This window comes from Rhipicephalus sanguineus, chromosome 6 (genome assembly GCF_013339695.2).
Source record: "Rhipicephalus sanguineus isolate Rsan-2018 chromosome 6, BIME_Rsan_1.4, whole genome shotgun sequence".
Classification (NCBI taxonomy): Eukaryota; Metazoa; Arthropoda; class Arachnida; order Ixodida; family Ixodidae; genus Rhipicephalus; species Rhipicephalus sanguineus.
In genome coordinates, this window is record NC_051181.1 from 124,160,885 (window position 1) to 124,178,750 (window position 17,866).

Sequence of the window (17,866 nt, forward strand, 5' to 3'; positions counted from 1 at the left end):
AGGACGTTCGCGAAGCCCTGGCGCCCTGCGGACGACTCATTGACGTGGCGAGGGAAAAGTGTCGTCTGTTCGGCCTTCAGTATAAAGGCTCTTCGACTCGACTGGTCACCCCGGTGCCGAGGAAGGGCCTGGGTACGGATGACGTACCCCATGTGCTACGCATAGCAGGTGAGGAAGCCCTAGCATAGTTATTCCTGGAAGAGTACCACTCTACCTTCGGTGCAGCAACACAGGACACGTCCGGCGCGAATGCCGCTCCCGCGCTGCGCACGTTGTCGCCGTCACGGCCCAGAAACCGAAACATACAAGACATCATAATGTTTTATGGACTATATAGGCTTACATTATTTCGGATGAAAAAAAATATTGGAGGTGGCCGTAATTCTTGACTTAGCTGCCTGGTAGTGGAGCCCGCACCTCGGAGTTCGTGTGCCCCGGCGTATTCCGGTGTGCTTCGTCCCACTGGTGCAGCGGATCTCTGAGGCCGCGTGGAAGGAAGCGCGTGGTTGAGATCCGCTCCTCCAGGTACCGCAACGATCTCAGCTGCTCACTAGAAAACGGCCTGCTCTTTCAACGAACTCCTTCAGTTAATTTCCATTAGCTATCCTGGCAGCTAGCTGGCTTTTATCTTAAGTATATTTATGCTCTGATATCATATATATCCAACATAACTTATCTTGAACCAGCACCATCGATTTAGCATCACATTTATATTCAAACTCTTACTGAATACTTGGAAAACCGGAAGTAACTGCTAGACCGGAAGTGCTTGGAAGAAAAGCAAGACGAGTGTCACGCATCGCATCGTGTCAATAAAACATCACCAATCAATCGGGTGTTTCAGCAGCGCTGGTTAGCTGGTTAGCTAAGGTAAGCGCGTAAATATCGTACCGTAGTAATCGGTACGTCGCTTTTTTTAACCATCAAGACCTATATCAGCCGCAATAACTATCTCAACATGTTACCGCACGCATTGAGCAGCTCGCGCAGGTATACGGTTTTCGGACCATATAGGTTTAACTCTTTCAGGCACGGGGTTGACCTTTGCTAACCACCAACTCAACACTTTTTTTTTTTTTTTGCAGTGCCACCGGTATGTTTATTAACCAAACAAGTTCTTACTTTTCCCTATTAGACTTCTCTGAAAGCGCGCCAGATTGTTCTTTTAGGGTGGTTTTTTTGTTGTTAAGCAACAGCCTTAGAGCCAGAGTGTCGCTTGCCACACTGGACCCTGAAAGTTCCGACGTGCACAGAGCTATGTGTACTATAGAAGGAACCCCTTTTTTATGTAACTAGCAGCGTAATCGTTTATCCTATTGGCTGTACTCGTAAGAATGCGCTACGGCTCACCTTAACAATGTATGACCACGTTTTTGATGGTGGACAGCTATACGCTAACCACCATGAATGAAAGGTATTAGAGGTGGTACCACACTGTACGCAAAATTCGACACGAGGTGAGATTCCCGTGTGGAGTACGAAGTACCGAGTTTCACGGCCGCTAAAATTTTGATCTGACGGCGGACTGCAACCCGACATTCTTGAAAAAAAGCAGTATTACCCATTTGGCATTTTATTTCCGAAAGCAGTAAGCCTACAGCCTTTGCAAATCTCGTATTTTGCAATTATTCATTGTGTCGTCGCTTTTGAAGAAAATTTGTTGTAGATGCTTTATGTCGAAAGTGGTAAGCTTAGAGCCTTTGCAAATCTCGTATTTTGCAATTTTTCTGTGACTCGCCGCTTTTTAATAAAATTTGGTGAAAATGCTTTTTTGTCGAAAGTGGTAAGCCTAAAGACTTTGCAAATATTGTTTGCAACTATTCAATGTCTCGTCGCTTTTGAATAAAATTTGTTGTAGATGTTTTTGTCGAAAGTGGTAAGCCTTTGCAAATCTCGTATTTTGCAATTATTCAATGTCTCGTCGCTTTTGAATAAAATTTGTCGTAGTTGCTTTTTTGTCGAAAGTGGTAAGCCTCTGCAAATCTCGTATGTTGCAATTGTTCGATGTCTCGTCGCTTTGGAATAAAATTTGTCGTAGTTGCTTTTTTGTCGAAAGTGGTAAGCCTCTGCGAATCTCGTATGTTGCAATTGTTCGATGTCTCGTCGCTTTGGAATAAAATTTGTCGTAGTTGCTTTTTTGTCGAAAGTGGTAAGCCTCTGCAAATCTCGTATGTTGCAATTGTTCGATGTCTCGTCGCTTTGGAATAAAATTTGTCGTAGTTGCTTTTTTGTCGAAAGTGGTAAGCCTCTGCAAATCTCGTATGTTGCAATTGTTCGATGTCTCGTCGCTTTGGAATAAAATTTGTCGTAGTTGCTTTTTTGTCGAAAGTGGTAAGCCTCTGCAAATCTCGTATGTTGCAATTGTTCGATGTCTCGTCGCTTTGGAATAAAATTTGTCGTAGTTGCTTTTTTGTCGAAAGTGGTAAGCCCACGACTTTTGCAAATCTCGTATTTTGCGATTTTTCAATGTCTCGTCGCTTTTGATTAAAATTGGTTGTAGATGCCTTTTTGTCGAAAGTGATTTTTCAATGTTTGGTCACTATTTTAATAAAATTGTTTGTAGATGCTGTTTTGTCGAAAATGTGAAGCCCTTCTTTCCGTCTACGGTACGACGCATTCACAAGGTTTAAATGCATTGAGAAAATGAAGCGTTAGTGCTTCGCTCAGCGGAGCTTCAGGGACTTGGTTCGAATCCCAGTGCTGCGATGAAAGCTATTTTGTAGCGTTAGCTACACTTGCCTAGCCAGAGCAGGTTTCGCGGGGTTCATCATGAGCCGTGCTGCGCATGCGCGCGTGACTCGCCGCTGCTGCTCTGCGCATTCGAGAGGGGTGACGTCGTAGCCATGGCGCGCGCAGCTATTAGATGCGAAGTATCTTAAGGCGGAGCTCAATCCGGTGGTGGTGTTCGGCGTGACCACCCTTACTGCGCATGCGCATACCCTCTCCACACACCTTCTCTCCACTACCCCTCACCATTCCCCCTGTCATCTACCCTCTCCCATTTCCCCTCTCCACTAACCTTCTCCCCTTCCCCTCTCCACTCACCTTCTCCCCACCCCTATGCCATTACCCTCTCCACTTCCCCTCTCCCCTCCCCCTTTCCACTCTTCCTCTGAAACGCGGGCTAGACATGCCGAAATTCTCTCCTGCGCAACGCCGCGATGAGCTCGAGCGCATGCGCGTCCCCTCCCCTTCTCTCTCCTCTCCTACGCTGCCCCCTCTCGCCCGCCTGTCGACCGCGTTCCCCGCTCGCCCTGTGAGAATTAACGGCCAGGCTAGATGGAAGATACGACGCGCGTAGCGTCGCTCTACGCGTTCCACGACGCGAGCTCGGTAGCATGCCCAACGAACGCCAACGGAACGCGATCGTGCAAGTGCTCCGGCTTCGCATCTACTCATGGTCCCCTTTAGCGGGAGATGGTGTATTCGCCTTCGTTGTGCAGTCGCCGTCTGACAGTGCGCTGGTGCCGCTTGATAGCGCCTCTGACTGGCGTTTGCAGGTGGGTAACGCCATGGAGAAGGAGAGCGCAAATGCTGCTCAATGGCGCAGAAGAGCCGAGAAGCTTATGTCATCGGATCCCGAAGTAGATGCCTGGCAGTTAGCGCTTCAGCGTAAGAAGAATGAACAGAGGAACGCTAAGCGTGCTGCGGAAAGCTAAACGTGCTGCGGAAATCTGGAAAGCTCAGAATAATCAGCTGAACCTTTGCTAACGCTACGTATATCCTGGCATAGCCGAGCTAAGCCACTGCAAATTTTTTCTTTAGTACGACGCATTGATATGGTTCAGAAAGATTCGAACCAGCTGAATGGTTAAGCCGCTCGCCTTCGGAGCGTGTCGGTCTGGGTTCGAATCCCAGTGCCGGGATAAAGGTTTTTTTTTTTCGGTATGACGCATTCATTTGGTTCAGATGAATTCCTGCCAGGAAAGCATTCGTGCTTAGCTGAATGGTTAACCCGCTCACCTTTTGAGCGCGGGGACTAGGTTCGAATCCCAGTGCCGCAGTGAATTATTTTTTTTCTTCGGAACGACGCACTTATATGGTTCAGATTCATGAGGGCTAAGAAAGCGTTGGTGCATAGCTCAGTGGTTAAGGTGCTCGCCTTCGGAGCGTGAAGGACTAGGTTCGATTCCCAGTGCTGCGATGAAATTATCTTTTTTTTTTCTTCGTCAAGCCTTATCGTGGGTGATAAGGCCTCAACTTTTTCGACTGCTTTTGGGTGCCTATTGTGTCGAAACCAATGCATCAGGGAACTCATAGGAGGCCCATCGCTGCAACGTGTGACCCTGATGCGCTGGCTTCACTGCAATAGACGGCCAAAAGCAGTCGAAAAAGTTGAGGCCCTTATCACCCACGATAAAGCTCAACATTTGTCTGACGTCACTCCTTGCAGCCATGGGCTACTATGCGTTCCTTCCGAGCCAAAGGTTCCCCTGATGCGTTGGCTACATCGCGATAGACGGCCAAAACCAGTCGAAAAAGTTGAGGCCCTTATCACCCACGATAAGCTCAACTTTTGTCTGACGTCACACCCTGCAGCCGTGGGCCTCCTCGCGTTCAATCCGAGCCAAAGATTTCCCTTATGCGTTGGCTTCATTGCAATAGACGGCCAAAACCAGTCAAAAAAGTTGAGGCCCTTATCCCCCACGATAAGCTCAACTTTTGTCAGACGTCACACCCTGCAGCCGTGGGCCTCCTCGCGTTCAATCCGAGCCAAAGATTTCCCTTATGCGTTGGCTTCATTGCAATAGACGGCCAAAACCAGTCAAAAAAGTTGAGGCCCTTATCACCCACGATAAGCTCAACTTTTGTCTGACGTCACACCCTGCAGCCGTGGGCCTCCTCGCGTTCAATCCGAGCCAAAGATTTCCCTGATGCGTTGGCTTCATTGCAATAGACGGCCAAAACCAGTCAAAAAAGTTGAGGCCCTTATCACCCACGATAAGCTCAACTTTTGTCTGACGTCACACCCTGCAGCCGTGGGCCTCCTCGCGTTCAATCCGAGCCAAAGATTTCCCTTATGCGTTGGCTTCATTGCAATAGACGGCCAAAACCAGTCAAAAAAGTTGAGGCCCTTATCACCCACGATAAGCTCAACTTTTGTCTGACGTCACACCTGCAGCCGTGGGCCTCCTCGCGTTCAATCCGAGCCAAAGATTTCCCTGATGCATTGGCTTCATTGCAATAGACGGCCAAAACCAGTCAAAAAAGTTGAGGCCCTTATCACCCACGATAAGGCTCAACTTTTGTCTGACGTCACACCCTGCAGCCGTGGGCCTCCTCTCCTCGCGTTCAATCCGAGCCAAAGATTTCCCTTATGCGTTGGCTTCATTGCAATAGACGCCCAAAACCAGTCGAAAAAGTTGAGGCCCTTATCACCCACGATAAGGCTCAACTTTTGTCTGACGTCACACCGTGCAGCCGTGGGCCTCCTCGCGTTCAATCCGAGCCAAAGATTTCCCTGATGCGGTGGCTTCATCGCAATTGACGGCCAAAACCAGTAAAAAAAGTTGAGGCCCTTATCACCCACGATAAGGCTCAACTTTTGTCTGACGTCACTCCTTGCAGCCATGGGCTACTACGCGTTCCTTCCGAGCCAAAGGTTCCCCTGGTGCGTTGGCTTCACCGCAATAGACGGCCGAAACCAGTCGAAACAGTTGAGGCCCTTATCACCCATGACAAGCGCTTATCACCCACGATAAAGCCTAACGAAGAAAAAAAAGATGCTTTCATTGCAGCACTGGTATTCGAACCTACGCCCTCAGGCTCCGAAGGCGAGCACTTTAACCATTGAGCTAAGCACCAACGCTTTCTAAGCCCGCATGCATCTGAACCATATAAATACGTCGTACCGAATAAAAAAAAAAAGTTCCATCGCTGTGCTCGGATTCGAACCTAGTCCCTCACGCTCAGAAGGTGAGCCCTTAACCATCGAGCTAAGCACGACCCCTTTATTGGACAGAATTAATCTTAACCATATATATGCGTCGTACCGAAGAAAAGAAAAACTTTCATCGCTGCGCTCGGATTCGAACCTAGTCCCTGACGCTCAGAAGGCGAGCGCCTTAACCACTGAGCTAAGCACGATCGCTTTCTTTGCATGGATTATTCTGAACCATATCAATGCGTCGTACCGAACAAAAAAAATCTTACAGCGCAGCACTGGGATTCGAACCTAGTCGCTCAAGTTCCGAAGGCGAGCGCCTTAACCATTGAGCTAAGCAGGAACGCTTTGTCCGCACTAATTAATGTGAACCATTTCAATGCATCGTGCCGAAGAAAAACCATCACAGCACTGGGATTCGAACCTAGTCCCACACGCTTCGAAGGCGAGCGGCTTAACCATTCAGCTAAGCAACAACGCTTCATTGGCTCAACTGCATTTAAACCTTATGAATGCGTCGTACTGCAGACGGAAAAAAAGGGCTTCACACTTTCGACAAAACTCAAAAGCGACGAGACATTGAAAAATCGCAAAATACGAGATTTGCAATGACTATAGGCTTACCACTTTCCGACAGACAAAAAAGCATCTACAACAAATTTTATTCAAAAGCGACGAGTCACTGAAAAATCTAAAGATAGGAGATTGGCAAAGGCGATAGGCTTACGATATTTTCGACAAAATAGCATCTACAACAAATTTTATTCAAAAGCGACGAGTCCAGAAAAATTCAAAAATAGGAGATTCGCAAAGGCTAGGTTTACGATATTTTCCACAAAATAGTACCAACAGCCAAATTTATTCGAACTGAGGAGACATTGAAAAATCGAAAACTACGAAATGGCATGTAGCAGGTTGCCGGTTTGTCACATCCAAATTGTTCTAGACGGTTGTGCCTTTGGTGCTGCATTTTCCGCACCTTTGCTTTGGGCACTTTGTTGTCTAATGGAACATAGTGCTTGTTTGCTTGCTGCGCGTAAAGGTCAGTTTCAAACACACTCTTCTAAATCCACTCAGGCGTCCACAAAGTGCTAAGAGAGAGAGAGAAGATGAAAGCAGGGAGTTTAACCAGAAGGTAGGATCCGGTATGCTACCCTGCAATGGGATCGGGGAATAAGGGGTTGAGAGAGAGAGAGAGAGATAAAAAAAATGATAAGGAAAAAAACACGACCACAAGCACGCACACACACACACACCAGAGCGTTCCACTCATTTGAAATGCGAAGCCTTTCTTAGCGGAAGCGTTTCTATCTACGTATCTATCTAGACGCCTACGTTTGGGTGCTCTCGTGATCGCATCTTTAACTTCGTGTAAACTAAAATCGGCATGGGAAGGTAAGAAGATTTGACGAAGATTACTCTGTGGTCATAACATGAATAACGTGAAAATCCTGTCGTGTACGTCGTCAAACCCTTTCCGCCAGACACGTGTGGCACATATCCGTGGACCACGGGCCATGGCATACAGGTATGCGCCACATGTGACTGGCAGTTCATATCTTTCCAGGAACGGCGAGAACAGGCATTGGTAATTTAAATGCGAGAACGTTAAGAAAAACTGACACCGGCAGCGTAGACCCGACGAATGCAAAGAATAAAAATTAGGATCCCATCAATAATCAGCCAGGTATTGTACCACAGAGCCACGCTTGGTCTAGAAAACTAGCTTTGAAAAAAAGACCCTATGCAGGCGTCGTCGGTGCAACGTCAATTCTGGTTGTGGTGCTGGCTATCTAATTTTATAACAAAGGAATAAACACTACATATGTTCTCCTTCGATATAGGCGCCATGTCAGGTTGACGTCTGTGATTCCAGTGTTGGCTTCGCTTTTATAGCAGTCTAATAAACATTACATTTATATTCCTACACTCTAAGAAGAAAAAAAAGAGTATAGGTGACCCCTTTTCGCAGAGTTCTGACTTGCCACGTAGTCACGGTCACTCTCTTGGTGGGTCAGAGTCGGCGCGCTCTAGGAGAGTACCCTGACCCTCTAGGAAGAGTGGAAGGGCTCTTATCCGAAGAATAACATTACCACTTATGAGGGATCGAGTCAGACGGATCTTGCGAGTAACACTCCTACGGGGGTTAAATGACACACACCAAAGCGTCAAGCGACTCCCCAACTATTTCAAGTTACTCAGTTCACCCATTCTCTACTTTTGCGCAACTCCCGCTGTAAATAGTGAAGTAATAAGTGCGAAACATTTCTTAGCGAACCTTTGGCGCTTTGAGCGTTTTCATCTATCTATCTATCTATCTATCTATCTATCTATCTATCTATCTATCTATCTATCTATCTATCTATCTATCTATCTATCTATCTATCTATCTATCTATCTATCTATCTATCTATCTATCTATCTATCTATCTATCTATCTATCTATCTATCTATCTATCTATCTATCTATCTATCTATCTATCTATCTATCTATCTATCTATCTATCTATCTATCTATCTATCTATCTATCTATCTATCTATCTATCTATCTATCTATCTATCTATCTATCTATCTAACAGCCTGCGTGCGGGCGCTCTCATGATCGCTTCCTTACCTTGGTGTAGACCAAATTGGCATGGGAGGGTAACAGGATTTGACGAATATGACTGTCTGGTCATGACATAAATATCGTGAAATTCCTGTCGCGTATTTTGTCAAACCCTTTCCTCTAGACACGTGTGGCACATACCCGTTTACCACGGGCCGCGGTGTACGGGTATGCGCCACAGGTGATTTACAGATTATATCTGGTCAGAAACGACGAGAACAGACATTGGTAACTTAAATGCGAGGGCGTTAAGAAAAACCGATATCGGCATCGTTGACCCGACGAATGAAAATAATGAAAATTCGGATCCCAGCAGGAATCGATCCCAAGCATTCTGCGTGGCAATCCGGTATTCTACCACATGTGGTAGAATACCTGATTGCCACGCAGAATGCACAGCCACGCCAGTTCTATAAACTGGTTTGGAAAAACAGCCTATGCAGACGTAATGTTGGTGCAACGTCAATTATGGAACTTGTGGTGCTGGCTATCTAATTGTGGTGCTGGCTATCTAAAAGCTTTCTGCACCCTGCCTACTTTTCTACGGCCTCCGGGATCGAAGTCATTGGAGCTGTCTGCACCTCCCGCGGTTTTGCAAGGCCTCCGGTATCGGCCCACCCTTGACCAAATGACGATGTCATGTGATGACGTCGTCATGTGGTGACGTCGTCATGTGATGTCATTATGACATCACAAATTTCGGCGACCTGTGGCGTCATGATGACATCATAGATTGGCGTCATCACGTGGCGATTTTTTGCAACCCTCGTGTTGACGCCGACGCTCAGTTTCCGGGTTTGATGATGCATCTAAGGCTTTCGCCTTAATAACTTGCGCAGTTTTGTGCTGCTGAAAATAAAACCTCTTAATTATTGCTTTTTGATTTTTAAGAATTCCACAACGTCTTACCAGAATCGCATCGTCCACCTTGGATGACGAGGTGAGCTCGAACGATCAACGTTCGAAATCATTGAGACGTTCGGTGACTGCGAGTGGAGGACGTCTTTGTTGGACTACTAGACGACATCTGTAAATCTAAGGCTACTCTGGGGCTATAGTTCTGGATCACTTGTAGAGATGTTAGCCTAACCACCGGAAAGATGTCTACAAGAGCAGCCCGAGTTCCTTGCGAAGATTTCTCACGTTCCACTCACCGCGGTGCACAGCAGAAAGAATTCTGGTCTTAAAAGGGGTACTGAAATCAATTTTCGAAGCTGGCTTTACTCAGCCACACAAATCTTTCAATTACAGAGACGGCTCTGAGCAAATGGGAAGCTCAGGAAAATGCTGATATTTTATTTTGACCTTAAAGTAAATTTTCACACAGTGCACCTACTAAAATAGCCACTAGCAAGATGTCAGGCCACGGTATAAATTCTGGTGACTTCACGGCTAGTTGTAACGACGTCAGGTACCAAAACATACAAAATGGTCGCTCGTGTGTGTCACCAATGGAGCCACGGAAGCGAAGCGGCCGTGGAAGTGTCACGATAACTTGTTATTGCAATTGAACCTAATACCGTGTCGTGACGTCAGATTACTTTAAGAACCGAAACTAGCTTTTAAAATCTGGTGTAGCGAATTTTTCAGAGCGGATTCACGCTTACCAGTACATTTTCTTACGCTCTGGAGGGCTCGGGCCTTTCATGTGACGAAAAAAAAAAGAAGAAAGAAACGAAAAACTTAAAATTTTGGTGTCAGTACCCCTTTAACAAGACAGACTCAACCAATAGTTACTCAGTGAAATTCCTATAGCTATGCTGGAGGTGTTCGTAGAAAAGGTATTTCATCTTTCTATAATATCTTTCATGCCTTATTTGATAAATAAAAAGCACGCAGTCACCATAAATGAGAAGTGACAGTAAGCTGTTTTCATAGCCTTTATTCTCAGGCATACAAAGTGAAAACACGTTCTCAGTCGTGTCTTCGAGTTTTTAGTGACAGATCATTGTTTAAAAACAAACGAAGTCACCCTGCATTCTCACTGTGGCTTACACCCATGACAAATACAACCATCATTTTGTTCCATGTGCTCCAAACAAAGCAGGTTCAGAACATGACGCGGCACAAAAGCACACCAACGGGTCCACGCAGCATTTCAGACAACCAGTGAAAGATCTTACATCTTGCATCTTTGCACTGATAAAAAGAAAGAGCAATTTATTGCGAAACAATAACACAATAGCGACTCTTCGTAAGGGACTATTCGCTGTATAAAACTTAGCGCAACCAAACACGAAAACAACACCAAGAAGTTAAATCTGCGCGACCTCACCATTCTATAACAAACCCATATAATCTTTCTCTATATGTTTCTTTTTATTTATCGGAGAAAATTTTATACAAAACACGCGGTCAAAATGCAGGGAGAGATTTGTTTTGCCCGTCTTTACAAAATATGGGCGTCATCCTATTTCCTTACTATTTTTTTTTAGTGATTTCTGAACCTTTAGGGATTAGCTAAAGCTGAGCATGATACACGCTCAAGCCTTCCTTTGGGATAGACATACTTTGGAGCGTGATACAACGCAATTGTGTTTTAGTTATGTCAACCCAATACTCGGTAATATATTCACAGTTAATTGCCCATAACCCCTCAATTTATGAACACATAAATTAGCAGTCTATTGAGTGTATGTGCATACATAATGACTCGCCCAAAGCCGAGTATTACGGACAACCGCTGCTTCTCTGTTGGGACCTGCTTTTCAATTTCTTTTGTGATGAGTCTAAGGTTTGGACAATTTTAGGTGACTGTGTTGTTGCCTCGCGAAGGACAATGTGTATGCCGCGCGGTGAGTGCTGGTATGAATTGAATTATAGACTTATAGTGTTGTTGCACCTAGCTCGGCCTGATCAGATGAACAGTTTGCTTAGTCGGCTGTGCCAAATGTGCGAAGCCTGAGCATCGGATTGTCTTGACTGCTGCATTTTAAGTGCATCTTCAGTGATTTAAACAAGTGTTACTTGAATTAGGTGCAAGTTCTTAGGAAGTGTACGTAGTGTGTAACAAATACGTGACTTCAAGCATTCTTTTCACTTAGAAAATTGCAGCAGGTATGTTTGTGCGCTTTGTTCACAAAACAGGCCAGTAGAGAAGCAACGACTATTGAGCAAGCGCTCACAATGTTTACACCGGCAGGAATTGAGACACAAGCAAGTTGTTTTGTTTTGTTCATTATTTTTCTTCTCATTTCCACATTCCGAACATTTGACCGCGTCACGTGCGTAGGAATGAAGTTATCACCATTTTAGCGTTCATTTTCGAGCAATATTTGGAGATGTGCTTAGCTATAGTTTACGAAAGCTCTAATTATGTTTGATACATATAGGTTTTAGGAAAATAAAGCGATGTTATATAATCAGTGGTGCCCACGGAATCTTTATGAGCAAACAAGCACTCAGGAAATGTATTACACCGTTAAATGAGGCACACAACAGCGTGCACTTGAAGTTGGAGTGCAACAACACAATGTATTGCGACAAATCCTGCTGCTCACAGCTTGTATACGCTCAGGCTCTTGTCTAAGTTCCGACATATCGTTACGACTTGAACTGAGGGTTATGACACTTGCGCGCTCGTACTACGCATGCGCAGATGCAACCTGACACGCACGATAAGCGTTAGAGGTCAAGTTTTAAGGCTATACTAAACGTTTCGGATTAGGATTCGGATTAGGACTAAACTTTTTATGTTTAGCAACCAAATTCTGGCTATACTACCACGTCAATACTCATTATGCTTCATTTGTCTGCTCATACCATCATAGCAACCCGCGCACGTCTCAATTTCATGCCGGTGGAATACGGCAAACAATAGTCAAACAACCCAGCGTGTACATACGGTTTCTCCTTATTTCGGCGGCCCCCAAAGAGGATCTCGTTCAAGCACGCATTTCGCGTCATTCTAAATGGCGCTGCGTGCTATAAACCGAGACTATAAAACATCGATATAGTAGAGTCCATTTCATATAAACAATTTTACAACCTGTCTTTCGCCTACAGAAAAACGGTGTTCTATTATACACTCACAGGTTTATTTGAGTACGTGTGAATGCGCTAACGTCGCGGTGTAGCAGAGTCACGTGGCAGTTTCACACACACAATATATTTGTTTCTAACGAAGAGAAGAAAGAAAAGCACGAAAGAGTATGCAAACTAGAAACTTTTTTTTTCTTCAGCTAGACTATAAGGATTCATCCTTGGCCTCCGGTTAAAAAATCTCAACCATCTCCACACGGAGAGGTCGTTGTAGTCGATTGGTCTATAAATGATGATGATAATTGAGCATTTCATTCGCAAGATCCCTGCGTTGCAAAGAGCTGTACACAACCCCAAAGTAGAATAACCAAGAGCACGGCTCTTGTTTGTAATGAAGTAACGTGAATCCCCCACAGTTTCTTTTTTTTTGTAATTAACTCAACCTAACTTCGCGTTATCACTTTTCACCGGAGGTCAAGGATTTTAACTAACAAGCAATATAAAACTTTCAACGAACAGTTTGTGATCAACAAAGCTGGTCAAAAAGAATCAAAACGCAAAGATAAGATATGATATGAGGTGACCAAACGTTCAAAACTCGCACACCACTTCCAAGAGGACACGTAAAAAAAAGGAGTTAAAGAAGGTCGATTGATAAGCGAGCACACTTGCATTTTACAGAGACATTAAAGAGAAAAATCAGTTGAGCTACATAAATCAAAACGTCTTCAAGAATACTAAACAACTCATTAGTTTAAGACGCCAGTTGATATGCCAGAACATTCGCAGAATCAATGACGTCGCGGTGACGTTCCAGTTGACATCGCATCTGCTCTAGACCATTTCATTTTAGCGTTAGGCTTTAGGCATAGACAGACCGCATTGTAATCATAGAAAGGTGCGAAAGACTGAGCTTATCGAACTTCATAAACATTTAATGAGTGACGATGACCTTAAGTACTCAACAAATACTTCGAAACTAAGGACATCAGAATGACGTGATCAATTTTGACGTTATATAATATTATGACGTCATATCGACTTACTGACGCTGGAGTTTTTTGGCGCGAAATTCGAAAGAATGGAACTACACAACTCTCGTTGGCCTTTCTAAAAACCAACATTTTTTTCTTCATAATGTCCCTTTGAAACATCATTTTACAAGGTGAAACGGTGGCCGCTCGGTTGAAGCCTTAACTAACACGGGGGGTCGTCTTCTATAGACCACAATTATAGACTTCTTTGGGACCGTTACACTGCACGCCCAGAGCGCGCATAATCCAGCACATTATGCGCACACACGCACACACACAAGTTATGCTTTTTTTTTTCTTTCGCCCGAGTCACCGCACACAAAACGGGATTGGAGAAGAAAGGAAGCAACGACATCGTCAAATGACTGAATAATAAAAAAAGAAACAAAATAAACAAAAATACGAAAGAAAAAACGGCCTCAGAAAAAAGTCCTACACAACTGTGGTCACCATGCAACAGGGTTCTCTTTCAGTCTGTACATACTTCCGGCGCATTCAGCGAGGTGATTATACACACAGACGCGATTGAACCAACCCGACAGATTGGCAGCGTATCGAAGTACGCCCCGATAGAAGCGTCTCGGTTAATTTTTTTTATTGTTACTTTCTTTTGTTCTAATGTACAATGTTCCTCGCATGTCCCTTTTCAAAGATGATATTGGAGATTCTCTGCTAGATATAGGGCACCCCGCATTACGTTCGATGACAGATTTGTATTCGCTCGTGGTTGAACAGCTGAACGACACGACTCGAAAGCGCGGATTTCGTTGGCATGGCGGTCAGCTTATTTTTTGGCACAGCAATGATAACTAGGCTCAAAGTCGGGCAGGGATAGCTCTCACAATGATTTCGTTATTCTTGCGAGAAATTCCTCAAAGTAAATTGTTTATAAAGTGGTTACAAATGTAGATGCGAAGGAAGAAGTAACTGAAAGACTGTACTTTGTTCCCTAAATTTTTTTTCACAAACAATGCCGGCCAAAAAACCATGTGATAAACTTATCAAGAGCGCAACCAACGCACCACTTTTCAGGTGCCTCGCCCATTGTGTTCTATAGATCGAAAACTTTCGTGAAAATCATATCTCTCTCCGCGCTGTCTGCATCAGAGCACAATGCCTCTAGCGCGATCGAGATAGAATAACATGAAAGTGATATGTAGGAGCGAAAAAGCGCTGTTTGGCACTGTGAATCTCGTACCACGTGACTATTTCGAAGACGAGAGCTACACCAAGATAATCATGTGCCAGATGCTTGGATTATCAACATTACCATCGTTAACCGCCATTGTTAAACACCTGTCAAAGCTATCCAGAGCAAGGAAAGTTCAAGGCGATGGGCTGCCTTCCAGGTTTTGTTTGTCTAAGTTTCGCTTTTCTTTTTGCATGTTTACAGTATAAGCGGACAGATCTTCAAGCTGCAAATGTGAGTGTGCTGACACGAATGAAACAAGTTATCAGAAACTCGCATTACTCATAAGCTACATGTCAAATTTCATACGATCAATGAGAGTACATTAATTTTACGCAATGGCACGTATTTGGGCAAACTCTCTATGGGAAGCTTCGGCGTTCGGCTTATCAATGATAAACGTGTGTTTGAGCTTCGTCAAAACGTCGAAGCGTTAAGCAACAATGCTGGCATGGTTACTGCCGCACGATTCATGGCCGATCCCCCGTGGTGGGTTAGCGGGTTGAGCCATTCCTCGAGGAACCAACCGGCCAACCAACCAGCCGCCTTTTTAGTGGTTCTCATACGTTCAATCTCACTGCTAAAACTGCGCTCGGCGAGTGAGTATCTATTGGGTACTTTGTAAAGTCGTTCTTTTGATTGTGCACACATGAAGGCGTTTTTTTTGTCGCTTTCTTCTTCTGCCACGCTGATAGTCGTTCACTCATTCCTGGAGATAGCTCCCGAGCATTTGCTTGTCTATAATGTAACAAAATTGGGTGATAACTATTAACGCCGATACTTCGTTCCCTGCTGTTTTGCTTCTTTCAAGCTTTTGTTTGCTATTGAAGGCAATGGTTTGGCCCACATGTCCAGACACGTACAGCTTCGAAACTGGGTTAGTCTACTTCAAGAAAGGAGAATGCCAACAACTCTCTGCGAATGTTACACTGTTCTTCCCACGTTTACCTCCGTCTTCTGCAAATTTGACACCCTTCAACGGAGTATATTCGCCCTCTTTGGGCACAAACGGTGTAGCTTTACTCCGGCACACTATTACTTTGAAGATGAAGCTAAGTAGGGAACAAATAACACTACTCCCGCGTAATGAAATCGTCAGAACACTTCCAGTGTGTGCCTAAAGCCAAGTTGAATGAATTAGCTTGTGTGGCTCAAACGACCTTGTACAAAGTGAAATAAGACCCGTAATTGAGGTTTCCGGGGTGCTGTGGGCAACAAGACTTCTCCGAGAGATACTTCAATGCTAGACTCCTTACCGACTCCTATGCGAAGCGACTCCTTACCTACTCCTCCTATTTTATTAGTATTCTCTGAACTCCCGCAATTATATACCTTTAACCTTTCAAGGAATTCTGAAACAGCGACAGCAAAGCCCAGTCGGCTGCCTGAACTTTCTCGTGCAATCACTACGGGACTTCAAGCCTGCTTTCAGCGGGTACACGCAACTGTTCACGTGACAGAAACATCACTTTCTTAAATGTGCCGTCGTCCGTTCCCGTCAGTGGTACCAAACACCCCCCCCCCCTTTTTTTTTTCTTTTTCACGGGGCAGATATAAATCTGCGCTGGCGGTGCCCCAAAGCTCACGAATTCCTGACCGACAACAGGACGATAGAGAGCTTCTGGAAACGGTGAACGTAAGTACTGTGTCGACGTGGTGCACCAGCAGACGCACTGCGATGAACTCGCATCACTGTTTAGGCTTTCATTAGTACGCAAAGTCGACGTGTCGTCTGCTAAACACTTTGGCTTCGCCGTTTCTAAAACTCCTCAATGAGACAACGTTTCTATACACGCTGCCTTTTCTCGCTCTCGCGTTCCGCGAGTTTTCGCGGGCTGCGTGTAAGTGTTGCCGGGACTTTCGGTAAGCAGCGCCGCCTTGCTGTTTTGTGTGTGTGTGTTGACGTGCCCGCAAACAAAAAGAAGCGGGAAGAAACAGAGACAACTGTGCGAGGGGCCATCTTTTCTGGGACTCTCAGGGCTGTGGCGTAGCGTGTTTGGCGTTGTTGTTATCCACGGCCTCGTCCGCCGTCGCGGCGTTGTCGAGGGGCTCCTCTGGAAGACTGCTATCGCCGTTTGTGCTCACGTGCTGCGTCGGCGGCGTTGTTGCTGCTGCGGTCGTCGTCGTCGCGGGTGCGACGGCGCCTCCTCCTTTGGAGGCTCGCTTGTCCTCGCGCTGCGGGCAGTCGGCGATCAGGTGCTCGGCCGACTTGCACTGGTGGCAGCGCTTGGGCTGCGGTCCCATGGTGCATTTGGCCGCGATGTGGTTCGCGAACTCACCGCAGTTGTAGCATCTGCGTCAGATGAGTGAACGAAAGAAGGGGGAATAGATCAACGGCTCTCTCCTTTTGTTACACACAACCTTATTAAATAAACAGACACTGAAGCCAAGGAAAGCATCGGGGACATGAGATTGTAGTCTTTACCAGAAGTGTACTAATTATGCCACGGTGAAGATGAGCAGCGTGAAGCACTAAAGTTCGGAAATACAAGTAAGGGAGGACTGAGGTATAGCGAAAGAGTGAACACGAGCGCTGGTCGTCATCATGGATGAAAAAGGCAGCGCTGCAAAGTCAACAGGCAGACAACAACGACACACACGAAGTGCACTTCGCCTGTGTCGTTCTTGTCTGCCGTCTTTGTGAACTTTTCGAAGCTACCTTTTTCATCCCTCATGTTTCAGCTAGCCCCTACACAAGCTCTTCTGCTGGTCGTCCTCTCGTGTTCATCATTCTATCGCTTCCTCAGTCCTCCCTTACCTGTATTTCCGAACTTGAGTGTTTCGCGCTGCTGATGTTCACCGTCAACGTAACCCCCTCGCCCACTTCGCTATTCAGTAATTATGACATAAACGGAAAGCGATTAAACTGGGCGAACAAGCAACTTTCCCGCCGGTAGGGACAGAACAAACAACCTTCGGATGAAGCGTCCGATGCTCTGCCAATCGAGCTACGGCGGTCGCTTTCCCGCATACTTTACTGGGTATCTCTGCGCGAGTAAACCTAGGACAGTTAGCGCCGCTCGTACCCAAGGCTACGAGCGTGGGACTTTTTCTTGTTTGTTTTTTTTTTTTTTGCTAGCTGGAGCCACGTATCTCGATCTTTTTTTACGAGCTGGCAGCTGGCCAGTGAACCCTCGCATACTACCTAAAGACATCAAGTCTGCCGGA

General features: G+C 45.5%; 1 protein-coding gene across 2 annotated transcripts in view; it reads right to left on the reverse strand.

Annotated features, from left to right (window-relative positions):
- Positions 1-16,669: 16,669 nt before the first annotated feature.
- The window catches only part of LOC119396335 (protein lin-28 homolog), a 64,474-nt gene continuing 63,277 nt past the window's right edge, over positions 16,670-17,866 (reverse strand). For both annotated transcript variants that reach the window (XM_037663514.2, XM_037663513.2), the window contains exon 3: positions 16,670-16,991. In XM_037663514.2, the coding sequence (XP_037519442.1) occupies positions 16,673-16,991 (319 nt within the window). In that variant the 3' untranslated portion in view covers positions 16,670-16,672. The remainder of the gene's footprint in view (positions 16,992-17,866) is intronic.